Here is a 16,944-nt window from a genome sequence, read left to right as displayed (position 1 = left end):
GTTCATCGGGTGGTCATCAATTCATTTTGCATCGTATCGATCTTCGCGTTTGTTAGTTGTACTGTTGTTGCATGCACATGCAAGTTCGCCCATATGGACGCCGGAAAACCCTTCCGCATGCCCCACTCCACACAACGGGAGTCTTCCTCGGAGGGCACAACAAACAAAAGCACGAGCGTTTTTGAGTCTGGACCAGCGCAGTATGCATATTTCACTACACGTCGATTTGTCGGCAAGGATTCAAGAGGTGGGACCTTTTTGATTCTCTTGGATCTGTGTGAGATGATGCATGCTGGCAGCTTTTTTCCTTGTCTTGTCACCTTTTTCTATCACACTGATGCTGGGATCTCGAGGATTGACGCTTTCTCACGCGACCAATATAGCACTCTTGTAATTAGCCAACGCCTTTTCTCCATCACCATCTTTTTACCATTTAACACGCACGCCAATTACTTGGGCATACACCTTTTCTTTTACACGTTTGGGCCCGCAGATGACGTTGGAGCTCTCTTTACATAGGCAGAGAGAAAAATAGATTGACAACAAACTCTACACCGGTCTTTTGCTCCCTTTTCTATGTTCAACCACACTACGCCATCGAGAAAACTATTTTCATCATGTTCATCGACTCTGAATACTTCCAAATCGCTCTCCGTCTGACCCTATTCCACTGCATAACAAAGAATGTGGTTATCTGTCCTCGCCCAGCCACTCGTGTGCTTGAGGTGTACGCGGCCCGACAGCAGGTCTGTTTTGATCTAGACCTAGACCACTAGCTGGCAGCGGCCGGCAATACTGTTGAGAGACTCCGGTTCGCTCCCAACGCGTCCGCTAGTATACAGTAGTCGGCAGTAGCTACGTAACGTAGCATGCATGCTGCATGCTTGCGAGGCTGTACATGCAACGTAGATCTTGCCCCGACCCCGCGGTCAACATCCTGCCGAACCGTACCAAACAGTCTGTCGATTGAGATGGTTGTGTGATGCAACATTACAAGTAGTAGAATATGGGTCGTCACGCTTGCCTCTTTCTTCCAATATCCTTACATTCGGATCCGGAGTCATATCTGTACTTCAGAAAGACAAGAGTACCATTCGGCGTGCCCGGGCTGTCGGTCAGAGTTCCCATGTTCTCTGGTGTCATTGCGGGGTTCAATGGTGGAGTTTGGTTCAACAGCGGCTTGCTAGAATTATGAGCTATCCGTCCTGTTCCAGACTTCTGACTGGTCCCTCATCGTATTTTTGAGGGAAAAAAGATGGCCGGCCTGCTTGGCGTGTGTAATAATAGTAGAAGGACGGCGAGGTCTGGATACTGTGTGTTGTATGAGTAATCGCATCTGCGGTTTATTGTAGATTTGGCTGTGAACACATGTGCGTGGATATCAAGCAGGGTGTAGTTCGTCATGGATAACTCCGTCGATGGGCTTGCAGACTACATACATCCAATTGGAACTACATAAACAACCTTACCAAAGCCGCATTATCTCAAATCACCTCCACCCTTGGGTTTGGCGAGATTGAATCTTGCCCTCTTGCGCATGCTGGCAGCTTTACCAGGCTCCGTAACCCTAGGTTTGGACTTGTCTATGTCTATCATACTCTTGAAGACTGGCGCCGCTTGGGAGGTCTTGGTCGGTTTGAGCGCGACATCATCAATCGTGGGAGGGGCAGGCTGGACAAGACCCAACCGTTCTTGGAGCTTCCTGTATTGGACTTCAGGGTCTTGCCGGTTGATGCGCGGTGCTTTTGGCTGGCTATGGGGCACCCCAGGAGGCTCCATTGCAGTTTCGAGATCGCTGGCTCGTTCTTGATGTAAGCCCGATTGTTCTTTGGTTGGAGAAACAGTGGTTTCAACAACAGAAGAGCCAGTCGCGCCAGAACGCTCTTCGGTTGGAGAAGTTGAAGGTCCAACTGGAGAGCCAGTCGTACTGGATTGGACCGAAGTAACATCGTTTGTTGGTGCTACTTCGACAGCTTCGAGCGCCCGCTGCCACCAGTATCGCTCTGCTTCAGCTTCTTGCTCCGCTCTCTCGAGCGCAATCGCCTCTTTCTGCAGCCTGCTTTTTTCCAATATAGTCATCAACTTTCTCCGATCGACTATTTTCGCCAGAAACCTCAGTAGATTAGGATCCGACTCGTCCTCGGCGTCTAGATGTGGTAAGATATCGTCGAGTTGGTCGACAATTTGGGCATTTGCATATCCTCGCACCATGACTCCCCAGGTGTATTTGGCAGGATCAGTGCCCCTGTCGCGCATAATCTCAAAAATCCGTTCTGCCGCTTGTATCTGGCCTGTCTTGAAGAAAGCCTGCATAAAGATATTCCAGCTGTAGACATTGGGCTTTGCCGGACCATTGGTCATGTCTTGGATGAGCTGAGATGCGTTTGCGAATTGCTGTTTTTGACAAAAGGCGTAGAGGAAGGCGTTCCAGATCTGCGGCTGTCGAGCCATTTCATTGAATGCCGGATGGCCCCCCTCTTGCACGACCGACTTGAATTTGAGATACAAGTTATAGACTCGCATGTTGCTAACTGCCAAGGCTGATTGAATCTCTGTCTGCAGCATGATGTATAGCGTTACATGTGAAGGTGAAATGCGCACAGACTCTGGCGTAGATGAATCTTGTGACATTACGGCGTTCCCTAGGCTTGCGGTTCCGTAGCCAACGAATGGCTGCAGAGGCGCGGTCGTGAAAAGTCTGGAATAAGAGTGCCATAGCATGGCAGAGGTCTGTTCGACGTTTCCCTCAACTCTGTAGCGTACATACTGATAGTAGAGACACTCCGTTGCTAGCCAGGAGTCCTGGATGTCTTGTGCTACCTCTTCGCAATACTGTGCAAATCTTTGGAAAAAGGCCGGATCGTTTTGCATGGTACATCCATGGAGCATTATCCCGAACGTGTATTTGTCTGGCTGTAGGTCATTATTTTCGAAGGTGTTGTACACCTTGAAAGCCGTGGCATGATCTCCAGCTTCCATTGCGTTGTGTATGACAACATTGTAAAGAAGTAAGTCCATCTGGATACCCATGTTTACAAAGGCAGCGACAATATATGGAGTGTGGTAGAAGTCTTTGGTTGCAGTCATGCTCCTTCGCAGTATGACAGCGCACACCCAGCGAAGTCTTTGACGCGCCACAACAGACTCCCACGACTTAGCTGAATGTCGGCTTTTTAATGCCTCGAGGCATTTCAACGCATACTGCACTTCACCGGCCTGCCCAAATGCTGTGGCATAGTGTAGCACTGTATCGTAGTCAACGCGTGCCTTGTGTTCCACGAGGCAATCGAACACTTTCTTCAGATCCTCTATCTTGGCCAGCTCAACAAGATTGTACAGTAAGTCTTGGGAACAGAGATCGGGCTTGCTAGATAACGTCTTGACAAAGACGTGCAAGAACGCCGGGACGAATTCGCGCTTGCGTGCTTCCAGGTCAGTACCCCAACTCCGGTCATGATACAATCGGTGTCGATGAAGCTTGGAAAGATGACTGAGAGCGTCGGCAATAGCTTCTTTCTTCCGGCTCCAGGCACGTGGATCGTTAACCAAAGCTTGGATGAAGTATAAAGCGCGGCCAGGCTTACGATCCAGGAGGTAAATGAGCAACTTATGAGCGTAGGCTTTCCGCGTCGAGATGTCGAGAGCCTTCCACCTGTCCGATACTTGGCGCGGACTTGATCCAGTGTCTCCCGCAAAAAGCGTCCAACTCAATCGCGCACACCGTGGGTCGTGTTCTATAACGACGCTACGTGTGTTTCTTCGCAAAGATGCGTAGACGGGCCGATCCAGTGCCGCAAACGCGTGTTGAAGGCCGATCTCTCTTGGTGAAGTGCCAGTCAGATCAAGATGCGTCTGGTTCCAGCTGACGAGGTTTGCCACGCGGCGTTGGAGGGACCTGTATCGGCCATCTTGGTCGCGCCTTGTACGTGAAAACGAGGCAGGCAGTCTAGAGACGTAGTTGTCGAGTCGAGCCCGTTCCAATGAGAGTTGTTTTGAATGTCTCTCGGCTCGCAAAGGTGTGCGCTGAACGGAGGATGAGGGAGCACGAGTGCGAGTGGCCTGAGCCCGACGAGCTTGAGGTCGCGAGAGCGTCTTCTCATTCGCTGTGCCTTGGTTGCTGGATGTGGTCGTTGCGTATGAGCGGGCATACTGGCGAGTGAATGTCGATATATCCGCATAGAGACGATTAACAGACACAGGACCGTCGGTTCTCTTGTTCCAATGGCCAGAAGTGCGTAGGAGCCCCGCAGCAGGAGCGTCTTGTGTTGGTCGCTTGCGACATGTTGGTACAGTTATCTGTCGGCGCTTTGAGGTAACGTCGTGGTCTTCCACTCTATTGTTTTCCTCTAAGCTTTGTGGTCTATCCTTCTCTTTATCCCGTGTTGTACTAGGCCTTCCATGCTGTTGCCTGTGTGCTTTCGGTGTCGATGACTGGGCGAAGACTCTCGGAGCGAGGAACGGCAGGATGGGAAGGTCCGCGCTGGCGATGAGGCTAGCATTGGGAACGCGAAACCGGGGCATGAGAAGATGCAGGTGCTGTCGTCTTCACGGAGCCATGACGTGTCAATGCCGAACAAGCTGGTGAGGATGGCGAGGAGCACGAAAACTTGAGAAGGTGCGTGTTTGGTCAGAAGCGCTAACCGGAGAAGATCTTGGACTCCCGAGCTGTTCTCCGCAGCCACACAACAACCACGACCACTCCAGCAGCCACCCAGCACACACTCTGTTCTTTCCGCGCATTCTCAGGAGGAATTTTGTGCATAGCATCACGTCATAGACCAGCTTTGGACACGTCCCGACCCTGCACGCAAGCATACTCCTGCCCGGCGCAACCGCAAAGCTCTCACCATGTCTTCGCACGAAAAGCTATCCGCAGCCGCCAACGACCGGAAGTCGCGCCTCGCACAACTCAAGTCGCTGAAACGGAAACAAGAACAAATATCAGACGCGCCAGAAGCTGCCGACTCGCCATCCACCCAGCTCCAGGCCGAGACGTCGCAAGCTCTCACGCGCACAGAAGAAGGAGAAGAAGCTTCAGTAGCAGCCACATACCTCTCCGGCCGAAACTACGATGCGACGACGCGGAATGTCAAGTTGGGCTTTGACAATACACCGATCGTCGACCCTACAAACACATTGGAATACAAGGCAGAGCAGCTGGCGCTCGAAACAAAGGCGCAACAAGAAGCAGAAACCGCAGAAGACAAGGGACTGGACCTATTCAAGTTGCAGCCCAAAAAGCCAAATTGGGACTTGAAGAGGGATTTGGAGCAGAAGATGAAGGGACTCAATGTGCAAACAGACAATGCAATTGCAAAGCTGGTCCGCGAGAGAGTGGAAGCCCAGAAAGCCATAAGAGAGAAGCAACCGACAGACGGCAGCAATGGAGAAGAGGTGGGTATGGAGGGTAGTGAGCTGGTCGAGGCAATGCATCTGAAGGAGCAAGAGGACGAGCGAGAAAGGAAGAGGGATGAGGAGGACGAGGACGTCAGTTGAGAGTTTAAAATATGGTGGATGCGATTTGGTCAATACACGCAACCTCGACGATCGGGTCTGCTCAAGGACGCAGATACGAGGGCATCGAAACGTGAGAAGACGACTGGACGATACCCAAGTCGAGTCACAAGAGGGGACAAGAAAGTTACTTTCTGCAGTCCATCATGGAGGATCAAAATTCTAATGTCACGATCAAGCCATAATTATCGCTTACTCTTAGACGCTGTCCTCCCCCAACAATCACGCGAACGACACTTGCTGAAGACAGCAAGAAAAATACAATAGATGCGCTAGGACGTGGCTCATTGTATTCGTCTCAAGAGACACAAAACATATACAACAGTTGGTCTTCGCTAGTAGTCCGTGGAACCTAACATCCGGCAGCGCGCAGAGGAATCGTGTCGCATGGAATAGATACAAGAATTGGCTCTCTTTTGTGCCGTAGACGAGCTCTTGCTGCCCGTGAGCGTCCTCTGCACTGAAAACGTGGTGTGGGGACTGGACAACTGAGGATAATCATTGACCACCAGTATATTATGCTTACGACATCTCTCATCTCTGAGATCATCTTTTCGTCCAGGTCGTCGATGTCACGGAAGTTGTGGTTCGTTTGGCTCTGCGTCATCGCTGTACCATGGGGTGAAGTGGATGGCAACCAAGATATGGAATCGCACACAGACGTAAACCAAAGATCATTGACCACCATGAAATATTCCTTAGAGCGAATCTCGGTTGAACTCGAGGCAACCATATAACTGAAGTCAGCAGGTGTCTTAATCGCTGCGGAACCGGGACATCTGGGCGTTGACTACAAAAGGAGCGCACTGTGCACCTCCATCATCAATCTCACCACGAAAACCCGAAAACTCGAACCTACGCGATTCCTTCTACCATGACTACTGCCAAAGAAGCTTCTACCTCAAAAATAACGGAGAGACACGATGTCACTGCCTTTCCCTGGCCCTCGTTGCCTGCAGATATCCGTCTTTCAATCCTCGACGAAATCTCGGGTCAGAAACACCCTGGCTGGGCTCAATGCGCAGCCGTCTGTAAGGAGTGGCAGGCCATTCTTGAACCCAAGAATTTCTCCCAATTGTTATTGCAGCCATCCTGTCTAAGCGAACTAGAAACCCTCGTTATCCGACAAAGGCCTCTTGTCAGGCACATCTGTTTCAATATCGCTCTTCCTGGATACGCCTGTACCGATTGTGAACGACCCGCCATTGCGTCTCGTGATAGATCTACCACGTTCAAGAGGGCTATCATAAAGCTCTTTTCTATCCTAAGTACCTGGCAGCCTGCCGGTCAGTTGACACTCGAACTGAGCGCATCTTCACCGAGTGACTCACAACACTGGTTCAAAAACTACTGTTTTGGGCCTGGGCATGAAGACACAAGAGACTGGACGCAAGAGGAGAAAGCCATTAGATGGCACGACCCAAAACACGGTTGGGTCAATGGTCAGCAGCTCGAGACTCCTGGCCGGCCCGCCGTTTTGCGCCTGTTCTCTGAGCTCCCCTGGAACATCCCTCAAAACATCCCTGCCGTTAATGCCGTTACAGGCTTCTGCATACGTCGACAACTTCGACATGAGCTTTCTCCCAACGTACTAAAGGCCTTGTGGGAGAAACTCCCTCGGCTAGGAAGTATAGTCCATGAGTCGTGGGTTGTCCGGCGCAATTACCGGATCCTGCGTGCATATCGTACGTTGAGCCCTTTCTTCACTACACGCTTTTGTGCCTAGAAATGTAGAGGGGCCGTACTCGTTCTGTTGAGATTGTCTTATATCGGATCTGGTATAAGATTGAAGACCCACCTCTACCCCTTCCACCTACATCAAACATGTATTTTGGTTTTTTCTGAAATCTTAATAGTACTGTTCCCCTGGGTCCTGGAAAGCGTTCCAAACTCCGTTAGGAGATTATCTATCTTTAAGGACTTCAACAACCAACTTGAATTGGCAGTTGATGACGCCACGCCACATTTGAACCAACGTGTGGAAACTCCCTCAGCTACAAAACTCCACCTTGCCAGAGCGTTTGCCGCCAAAAGCCAACATCTAGAGCGCCTTTCTATTTCATACATGATCGACGCCCAGCAGTTCTTCACTTCATGCCAGCAGCTGCCATGTACCTGGAATCACCTGCAGTCGTTGACACTCACATCATCCACACTGGTCCGGACAGCTCCTCGCCAAAACATTTATACACTGTTGCGGAACGCTAGTTCGGCTGCACTGAAGATGCCCCAGCTCCAAACCATGGTGCTCTGGAACAGTGAACCCGGACAAGCCTGTGCGGTAATTTATCAGCGACATACTGCAAGTGCAATAGCTACACTTACATGGCGTGGCACATGGAATCTCGAGCTCAGTGATGAGGTTATTGAGTCCTGGAAGGAGGTTGCCTCTGGTCCGTGCTACCTACGGTTGGAAAAGGAAGCATTATACAACGTGGATATCAGGTCCCATGGTGATTCAATTCATCATCTGCGCTTGCCGGATGGAGTTGTTGACTCAGAATCACTGTGTCAAATACGCTACGAGGGAAGGATGCAAAGAATGGCCTGATTAGTGTATTTGTACAAATTGCTTTCGTCCTAGTAAAATGGAAGATAAAGAAGGGTAGAGGAGTTATAAAAGAGAAAAAGTGGGTGGAGCAAAGAGTAGAAGTAGAAGTCAAGTGTACCTAGGTAGCGTTTACATTGACCAGGAAGACATAGGCTTCTTCTACAGTAACCTCAGATCTGTGTCGGCTAAATGGTCTTCGATACAAGACGCTCATGGAATTGTCCCAAGAAGAATGATCGCCATGCCAAATTCTCGTACTCGATGTGTCGCGCCATTCTACACGCTGGAATCCAGGTACAAAGATAGTTAATTCCTGACTAGAGAATAAGGTGTCAGTATCCAATACAGCGTACCCCTTCGAATTTACTGCTCTAACAAACTCGCCCAGAGCGGCTCGATGTTTATAGAACAGTATACGTGCTTCTGCGTATATACTGAGGGGGTCACTAATATTATGTGGTGGTTGTCTACTGTCGCGTCTTGTTAGAAGTTTACCCTTGCGCGGAGGGTCGGTTATTCAGACCCGCCCCTGTCATTCACGAGTCAACCTCGGCATCTCCACGCGCCAAACTTCCACGGGTGTTGCGGATGCGGGGACAACCGTCGCGCTATATACATCACCATGGAGCGCGTCTCGCTATTCTCCACTATCTCCGTTCTTTCAGAACCACCATAGTTTGATTGTACTGCTACGTCTCCATCGCACCTACTCCACCGCTAAAGCTTCTTCGCATCCCAACCTTCACAACTCACAACCGCCATCATGGTCGGCAAGAAGCAGCCCGTCTACGTCCTCGGCGTGGGCATGACCAAGTTCATCAAGCCTCGTGGCAAGGTGGACTACCCTGAGCTCGGTTTTGAGGCAGGCGTCAAGGCCATGCTCGACGCGCACATCAACTACGACGATGTCGACCAAGGCGTCGCATGCTACTGCTATGGCGACTCAACTTGCGGTCAGCGCGTCTTTTACCAGTTCGGCATGACTGGCATTCCCGTATACAACGTCAACAACAACTGCTCGACTGGTTCGACCGGCCTCTACATGGGACGCAACATGATCGCGCACGGAGCGGCCGACTGCGTTTTGGTCGTTGGTTTTGAGAAGATGTTCCCCGGAAGTCTACAGAGCTTCTTCCAAGATCGCGCAAACCCCACAGGCACAACGAGCCTCATGATGAAGGAGACGCGGGGTATTACCAAGGCACCGGGTGCTGCACAAATGTTCGGAAACGCTGGACGGGAACATATGGAGAAGTGAGTCCCGACGTCGGGATCAACCCATGTTTCTATCATACTGACCACCTCCATAGATACGGCTCCGAACTCAAGGACTTCGCAGAGATCGGTCGCATTAACCACGCCCACTCGAAGAACAACCCCTACTCGCAATTCCAAGACGAATACACCCTCGAACAAGTCATGAACGCACCCATGATCCACGAACCCCTCACAAAGCTCCAATGCTGCCCGACCTCCGACGGAGCTGCTGCCACAGTCCTGGTCTCGCAGGAATTCTTAGACAAGCGCCCCGAGCTCAAAGACCAGGCTATTCTGATTGCTGGCCAAAGACTAGCAACCGACACACCGTCACTGTTCAACCGCAGCGCCATTGAGCTAGTAGGATACAGCATGAGCGAGTTGGCTGCTCGCGAGGCGCTCGAGGAGGCCAACGTATCACCAGACGACGTCAAGGTGTGCGAACTCCACGACTGTTTCTCTGCAAACGAGATGGTGACCATTGAAGCCCTCGGCTTGGCTCCCAAGGGCAAGGCTCACGAACTTATCCGCAAGGGTGGCATTACCTACGGCGGAAAGGTCGTCATCAACCCCTCAGGCGGTCTGATTTCCAAGGGCCATCCCCTCGGCGCCACAGGTCTCGCTCAATGCGCTGAGCTCGTCTGGCACATGCGTGGTTGGGCAAACAACCGATCAATCAAGGATACAAAGGTTGCTCTACAACACAACCTGGGTCTTGGAGGCGCCGTAGTATGCACAGTGTACAAGAGGCACGATGGAAGCGCCGCGACAGACAAGTCAGACGAGCAGATCGCCAAGATCACTGGACTGGGATACAACCCAGCGACAGTCGCGAAGGGATTCACAAAGGAACAGGTCGATGCTGTGAGGAGCAAGAAGGCGAGGAGCCAATGGGCACTGCAAGACACAGAGCAAAAGGTTGAGGCGAGGTTTTAGACGGGTTTCGCTGTAACTACCGTAGCCTTCTGAATAGCGCTGTTGACTACATATATCCATCGTACCTACTTCCACTTATGCTCTCTCTATGCCACTCCGACCATGTTCGCCGAAGTCTAATGTATCAGTACGCAAAATGAAAGGAGGCGTACTTACCTAGTCCCATTCTTCTATCTTCCCTTTTGTTCTCACACCTACCAAGCAAGCATCCATCCACCAGGAAACAGTAGGAAATTTCGTTCGACTTACCTGCCAGCAGATGCCAGACGTCTGATCTCGCAGCGCCCAGCGCAAGGTGATCGACCCAACGGTATGGATATATTAGGAAGAAAGAGTTGAAAGAAAGAACCCCCCGAGCCCCGTTCTGACTCAACCCAAGCTAAAGATGATAGAAAGATGTAGACATCGACGCATACCGCAGTTTCGGCTCATGTTGGGCAACTTGAAATCGAGGGACTGTGAGAACGGTTCAGCCGCTCTGCCCACGGTTATTAAGGGGGAAAGGGAAGGTCGAGTGGGTGGCGGAGGGGAGGTATGCGCCGGTTAAGGAGCGTGGTGGTTTGGAGATGGATGACTGGACAACGTGCACCGGTCCGCTGTGACTAAGTGGTTGGAGACACCCGATGTCGATATTGCCTTTAGTGCCGATGGTATCTTTTTATATTTTTGTAGTTATGGCGAGACCGTGAGCTCAGTTGCGCTTTGTCATGGAGTGGGGAGGAATCCTGGAGAGGGAATGAATGGCGAGAATGGAAGCCGTCTTGGGGCCAGGCTGGGACCTACAGAGGTGTTAGTAGAATGGACAGTGTAGCACACATGCATTTGGTGGATGAGGGCTATAGTGGTTGCTTGGTGGTGTTGGAGTGTTGAGTGTGGGAACGAGAGTGAGGTGGGGAGGGAAGGTTATATACCATCTACAAATGTTTGCTGGAACAAGAGAATATCAGATTCGCGTGGATGTGATCACTGATTGCTGCTCGATTGACTCAGAACGGGATACAACAAGGAGATGATAGCAATCCGCTTGTCTTCCGTGCTAGACAGTCGTCCGGGTGTAAGTAACTTGTATGTTAAGTCATAAAGACATATCTTCACACGAACTAGACTTGAAAAGAATGGCAACCGGTTCATGTTTGAACTTGTGATCATGATTTGGTATTTCGAGTTATGCTCGAACCTTCGTTTCGCCATATGCAAAAAGACGCCCAATTTTGATGCCCAAAAGCGGCAACTGCCCTGCATAGTATGCAAGACAAGAATTACAGAGTAAGACCGTAGAGTAGAGTAGTATGCAACTTCTTCCAGGCTCGCTTTGTTAGCAGCCGATACTGTGCCATGCCCAATCCATGCTCAAAACTCAGGATCCTCCATGATGATACCAAAGCTACGACGGCGACTGATCAGACCAATATCATCGGAATCCTTCTTATATTGGGGAGACCAGCGATCTCTCCTTGTCTCGCGTCCATCACGCTCAGTAGCGGAAGCATTCTAGGCACCGCTCGCCACACCACGTATGTTGATACCACCTCCTCCTCCGCCACGCCGATCAGCAGATCCGCGGATGTTGATTCCTTCCTGGCTGCGTGCACGTCCTTGGCCACGGATGCTGATATCGTCATCGCGTGTGATGCGATCAGCGAGACCTCGTCGAGGCTGTGACGGCTCAGAGAAGTCGGTGACATAGGGATCGCGGTCGTCACCCTTGAGGCGACCAAACGACTCAGCGGGATCGTCGTCATCGCGTGTGATTCTGTCAGCTAGCGACCGCTTCTGTTGCGGAAGCACGGGCTGTCCGTTCTTGGTCATGCGAGAAAGTAGCGAATCCCCTCCTCTTGACTTCTTTGATCCGTATGTTGCGTCGATGGCGTTTGACCGATGGTGATTGCCCATTGGCGAAGTGTCAATGAAAGAAGAGTCCTTCTGCCAACGTCCACCACTCGCAGGGCCGCCGCGATCATAGTTTGCACGGTCGTGTGTCCAACGATCCATGCTGGGTTCACGGCGACGTCGGGTGTCGTTGCGGCTACGACTCCGGCTGCGGTACCGACGGCGGCCCGCGTGGGTCGCGTTCTCTGCGAATCCGAAGCGGCCGTCGCCTTCTTCGTCGGAGGCAGGGGAGGCGCTGCGTCCTCGTAGACGGCCGAAGCGTGGCTCTTGTGGACTGGGTCTGTTAGCTTGTGGACAGGATAATGGGGCAATGCGCCGAAGTACCTTCTTGAGCCTGGCCGGTAGGAATCAACATCGTCATTCCTGAGTCTACCAGCAGCGGGCTCACGACCTCCTCTGCCACCGCGGCCTCGAACTTCTCGTCCATCGCGGTCATCCCGGTTGTTTCGTCCGTTCCGGCGCGGGCCCCTTCGGTCAGCGCCTGAGTCGCCCATCGACTGGTCTCGGCTGTACCCCCGCCTTGATCGGTCCCTGGAGCCCATGTCCTCGTCGCCATAATCTAGGAAGTCCTTCTGCGGTTTTTGATTCCGCCGCGGCTCCCTCTGGTGGTTGCCAGCCACATCTGGGTTGCGCTGGTAGTAGTTGCTCTTGGTTGCTGCGCCCTTCGGCTTCTGGTCGCCGGCGTTGGACTGCCTGATCACGAGGCGACTGTTGGGCTTCTTTGAGTATGGTTGCGCTGTGCGGGGCTCTTGCAGTGAGATGTTGCTGGTGTCGCCCACGTCGGGGTGAGTGAGGATGCCTAGGGCGACGGTCGCGTCTTCCTTGTTGTAGAATTCGAGGTTGACCGAGTTGTCGTTCACCCAGCGCAGTTGCTTGACGCGCGGGTCTGATTGGCAATGCTCCATAGCCCAGTAGAGAGGGTCGTTGGGGTCGAAGTCGCTCACGCCCTGGAGGTTTAGCGATTCGGGCCATGCTTCGTGGACAATGATGTCCTCGAGGTAGGCGGCGGGGACGCTCCGTTCTTGCTCGGCTGGCTCCTGTGATGGCGCGCATGTCAGTCAATTGCGCCTTCTCGTGCAGGCTGGCGCAATGCTCACCTGGACAACCTGCTGTGGTTGCGACGGCTGTGCTACCGGTTCAATGTCTGCGCCTACATCAATGTCAATATCGTAAGCGACATCAGTCATGTCCGTGTCGTCCATGATGGCGGCTATATTTCAAAGAGGTCCGGCAATTCGGTGAGGTGGTGTTGTTGGAAGTTCGAGAGCTGTACAAGCAGCGCGCCGCGGTCGGTAAGCTCCAAAGCGCGGGCGGGCACTAACGTCATCACGTGCGTGATTGAGACGCCCCGGCACAATACGATTGCCCGACTGTGTTTCGCCACCAACAATAGCATAAACATCAGAGTGACGGTGAACGTGCAAGCAAGACAAGTTTGGATCAGGGTCGTCATAACACCCTGCAGCGGACCAATCAAGCTTGCAGACATGGCCCCTAGAAGCTAGCCACGACGCGTAACAATTGAAAGCGATGTATATATGTATATATGCTCGAGACATTGACGACTTTCTAAAACCGCCTACTATTTCACGACTGCTCCTCCAGCGTAAAGGTACCCGTCTTCGTAATGAGGTACTCATTCACTGCGACATCCTTTCCTGACTCCTTGCCATAGCCGGATTGTTTGATGCCACCAAATGGCGATTCTGCAGCAGAAGAGTTGCCCTGGCATATGTTAGTATGCTTTCCGATGTTTTCATTGTCAACTTACAGTGTTCAGCCCGATCATGCCGGCCTCCAGATTCTCAAACAGTCTCCAGGTGCGATCAACGTTCTTCGTGAAGCAGTAGGATGCGAGGCCCATACTGGTGTCGTTCGCGGCCTTGACAGCTTCATCCTCAGTCTCGAACTTAATGAATGTGCTGATCGGGGCGAAGGCTTCTTCATTGGCAATGTCCATGTCTGGCGTAATGCCGGTGATGACGGTAGGTTCGAAGAAGTAGCCACCGTCCTTTTCCACCTTGTTACCGCCCGTATGAATCTTCGCGCCTTTTTTCTTCGCATCTTCAACAAGAGCGAAGGCTTTCTCGACACCCCGTGGAGTAGTCACTGGGCCCATCGTCGTCTTCTCATCTGAACCGTGACCAACGACGATCTTTTGTGTCTCTGCGTTCCAGCGTTCGAGGAACTTGTCGAAGATTCCAGACTGAACGTATATCCGGTTCGCCGTAATACACGCCTGACCCGCATGTCGGTACTTCAACGCGAAGATCTGAGTCAAAGCCTGTTCGATATTCGCGTCGTCGAAAATCAGGACAGGGCAATTGCCGCCTAATTCGAGTGTGACTTTCTTCAGATTGTCTGCACACATCCTAGCGACTAGCTTGCCAACGCGCGTCGAGCCTGTAAACGTGACCTTGCTCACAAGCGGATGCCGACAAAGCGCCTCACTGAGCTCTGGTGTCTTGTCAAGATCTGTAGTGAGGACGTTCAAGGCTCCTTTGGGAAACCCAGCTTTCTGAGCGAGGTAAGCTAGTGTGAGTACAGTGATTGGTGTCTCCGGGCTGGGTTTCACAATCATCGTGCAGCCCGCAGCCAATGCAGCCCCAGCCTTGCGAAGAATCATGGCGATGGGGAAGTTCCATGGCACCAACGCGACAGCGACACCAAGCGGCTGCTTGATCGTGAAGATGCGTCTGTTTGGTAGTGCGGGAGTGAAGACACTGCCTTGAATACGCTCGGCTTCGCCAGCAAACCACCATGTGAAGCCTGTCGAGTAGTCGATTTCTCCATACGCCTCGGCTCTAGGTTTTCCAGTCTCATACACAAGAATAGTCGCTATGTCTTCCCTATTCTCCTTGATGAGGGCATCCCAGCGGTAAAGCATCTGTGCTCGTTGTCGCGGGCTGATCTTCTTGTACTCCTGGAAACATGCATGCGAGCTTTCAACAGCATTGTCGACGTCAGATGCATCGTTCGTAGGACACTCTATCCACGGCTTTCCTGTTCCAGGGTCTATTCGCCTGTCAGATCTCGGTGTTCAGATAAGTAGATATGCTGTGATGACTGACCGACCACTTCGAACGTCTTTCCCGACTTCGCTCGTACCCAATCGCCATTCACGAAAGATAGGCTATGAAGCAAGTCTGGATTGTTCAGCTGGGGTATATTAGTATGAGTCAATCCAATCGAGTTCGTATCGACGCACCTTGAACGGTAGCTCGTGTTTCCTATTTGACGCCATTTGGAGTTTGACTTGAAACTCGTTCACGTATGGAGATGCCTCGGAAATTCGTTCTAAGTTTCTACGTATCGTTGACCAAAGCTGGTGAGGGTGAAGTGAAGTTGCCTGGAGGAGACGATCTTGGAAGGCGCATGGATTCCGCGGCCACCATGGCCAGCATCTGCAGACAACAGAGCTTCCCCACTTTCCAGCGTATAGCCTACACGAGCCAGACGCGTATCTGCAGCGACACCCGGATATTTCAGGAAAGGCGATCCGAAGAGACGCCGAAGACGTTCAAAGCAGCGAAACGTCGGCGGAGACGTTCTCCAATTGGCTCAAACCTCGGTGGTCCTCCAACACGACGTCAACTCCATGCGGGGCATCGCGCTTACCCCTCACTGCTGTGCTCGACTCCGAAGAACGACTAGTCGACTGATGATGATTGGAGATGCGATACCGGTGGCAGACATCAGGGTCCATGAGATGGCAGGCAGGAGCGCCTTGTCCCTTTGTAATCATAACATCAACATCGCCGCTGGCTATTGAGACTCAGCATCGACCCTAGCAATTCAAATCTATATCCAAAAAGACACAGTTGACCCACTTGCATTATACCCTGAGGCTCAATTCATCAAATCTCTCATCATGGGCAGACTAGATGGCAAAGTCGCCATCGTGACCGGTAAAGCGCATCCTCATCAATCCTCTCACATCACACTAACAACCTCATCAGGCGGCGGCTCAGGCTTCGGTGCCGGAATCTCAAAAGGCATGGCCTCTGAAGGCGCCAAAGTCCTGGTTTGCGACATCAACCAGTCAGGCGGCGAAGCAACCGCAGCCACAAACCCTTCCTTTCTCGCCTTCCACAAGATGGACGTGACCAAAACCTCGGACTGGAAAGCCACCGTCTCGGTTTGTATCGAGAAGTTTGGGCGCTGTGATATACTCGTCAATAACGCTGGTTGGTCGTATACCAACAAACCCACGACGACGGTCACAGAGGACGAATTTGACAAGGTTTTCGATGTCAATGTCAAAGGTGTTTATCTTGGCTGCAACGCTTGGGTCAATCAAGCCATCGAGCGCAAAGAGGGAGGTGTGATCATCAACATCGCCAGTGTTGGAGCTACCAGACCAAGACCGGGATTAGTCTGGTATAACGCGAGTAAAGGCGCGATCTGGAATGTAAGTTATCTCCTACCTCTATCTAAACTTAGCATCGATCTCCCAATGACTAATGCATACTTCAGGCAACAAAAGGCCTCGCGGCAGAGTACGGGCCTCATCAGATCCGTGTCGTATCCATTTGCCCCCTTGTTACAGGAACGGGTCTCTTCTCTGCCTTTACAGGAATGGAAGATACACCGGAGAACAGGACGAAGTTCACGTCGAATGTACCCATGGGTAGGATTGGTGAAGTGGACGACGTGGTAAATGCGTGTATCTTCATGGCGAGCAAAGAGGCTGGCTTCATTACAGGAGTTAACCTGGAAGTGGATGGTGGACGGTGTATCTAGACTAGCTTTGCTACGGAGAAGAGAACAAGGGTCAAGCCGGCTCGGTACATCAT

General features: G+C 51.9%; 6 protein-coding genes across 6 annotated transcripts; 3 read left to right on the top strand and 3 right to left on the bottom strand.

Annotated features, from left to right (window-relative positions):
* Positions 1-1,479: 1,479 nt before the first annotated feature.
* On the bottom strand, positions 1,480-2,882 carry J4E93_002526 (uncharacterized protein; the record flags this gene model as incomplete). The annotated part of the gene is made up of 2 exons (XM_049340470.1): positions 1,480-2,832; positions 2,877-2,882. The coding sequence occupies 2 exons, from the start codon at positions 2,880-2,882 to the stop codon at positions 1,480-1,482; spliced, it is 1,359 nt and encodes a 452-aa protein (XP_049202792.1).
* Positions 2,883-4,848: 1,966 nt separating this feature from the next.
* Positions 4,849-5,496, top strand: J4E93_002525 (uncharacterized protein; the record flags this gene model as incomplete). The annotated part of the gene is made up of 1 exon (XM_049340469.1): positions 4,849-5,496. The coding sequence occupies one exon, from the start codon at positions 4,849-4,851 to the stop codon at positions 5,494-5,496; it is 648 nt and encodes a 215-aa protein (XP_049202791.1).
* A 3,332-nt stretch (positions 5,497-8,828) lies between these two features.
* On the top strand, positions 8,829-10,258 carry J4E93_002524 (uncharacterized protein; the record flags this gene model as incomplete). Its single annotated transcript, XM_049340468.1, has 2 exons — positions 8,829-9,319; positions 9,376-10,258. The coding sequence occupies 2 exons, from the start codon at positions 8,829-8,831 to the stop codon at positions 10,256-10,258; spliced, it is 1,374 nt and encodes a 457-aa protein (XP_049202790.1).
* A 1,491-nt stretch (positions 10,259-11,749) lies between these two features.
* J4E93_002523 (uncharacterized protein) lies at positions 11,750-13,350 on the bottom strand (the record flags this gene model as incomplete). The annotated part of the gene is made up of 3 exons (XM_049340467.1): positions 11,750-12,422; positions 12,473-13,185; positions 13,246-13,350. 3 exons carry the CDS (start codon positions 13,348-13,350, stop codon positions 11,750-11,752), a joined length of 1,491 nt encoding a protein of 496 aa, XP_049202789.1.
* A 385-nt stretch (positions 13,351-13,735) lies between these two features.
* On the bottom strand, positions 13,736-15,392 carry J4E93_002522 (uncharacterized protein; the record flags this gene model as incomplete). The annotated part of the gene is made up of 4 exons (XM_049340466.1): positions 13,736-13,873; positions 13,920-15,163; positions 15,220-15,307; positions 15,357-15,392. The coding sequence occupies 4 exons, from the start codon at positions 15,390-15,392 to the stop codon at positions 13,736-13,738; spliced, it is 1,506 nt and encodes a 501-aa protein (XP_049202788.1).
* Positions 15,393-16,019: 627 nt separating this feature from the next.
* J4E93_002521 (uncharacterized protein) lies at positions 16,020-16,891 on the top strand (the record flags this gene model as incomplete). Its single annotated transcript, XM_049340465.1, has 3 exons — positions 16,020-16,056; positions 16,108-16,559; positions 16,625-16,891. 3 exons carry the CDS (start codon positions 16,020-16,022, stop codon positions 16,889-16,891), a joined length of 756 nt encoding a protein of 251 aa, XP_049202787.1.
* Between the last annotated feature and the right edge of the window lie 53 nt (positions 16,892-16,944).

The sequence above is a fragment of the Alternaria ventricosa genome (assembly GCF_023758065.1).
Source record: "Alternaria ventricosa strain BMP 2768 chromosome Unknown scaffold_3, whole genome shotgun sequence".
Taxonomy (NCBI): Eukaryota; Fungi; Ascomycota; class Dothideomycetes; order Pleosporales; family Pleosporaceae; genus Alternaria; species Alternaria ventricosa.
This window is presented reverse-complemented; position numbering and strand designations above follow the sequence as displayed.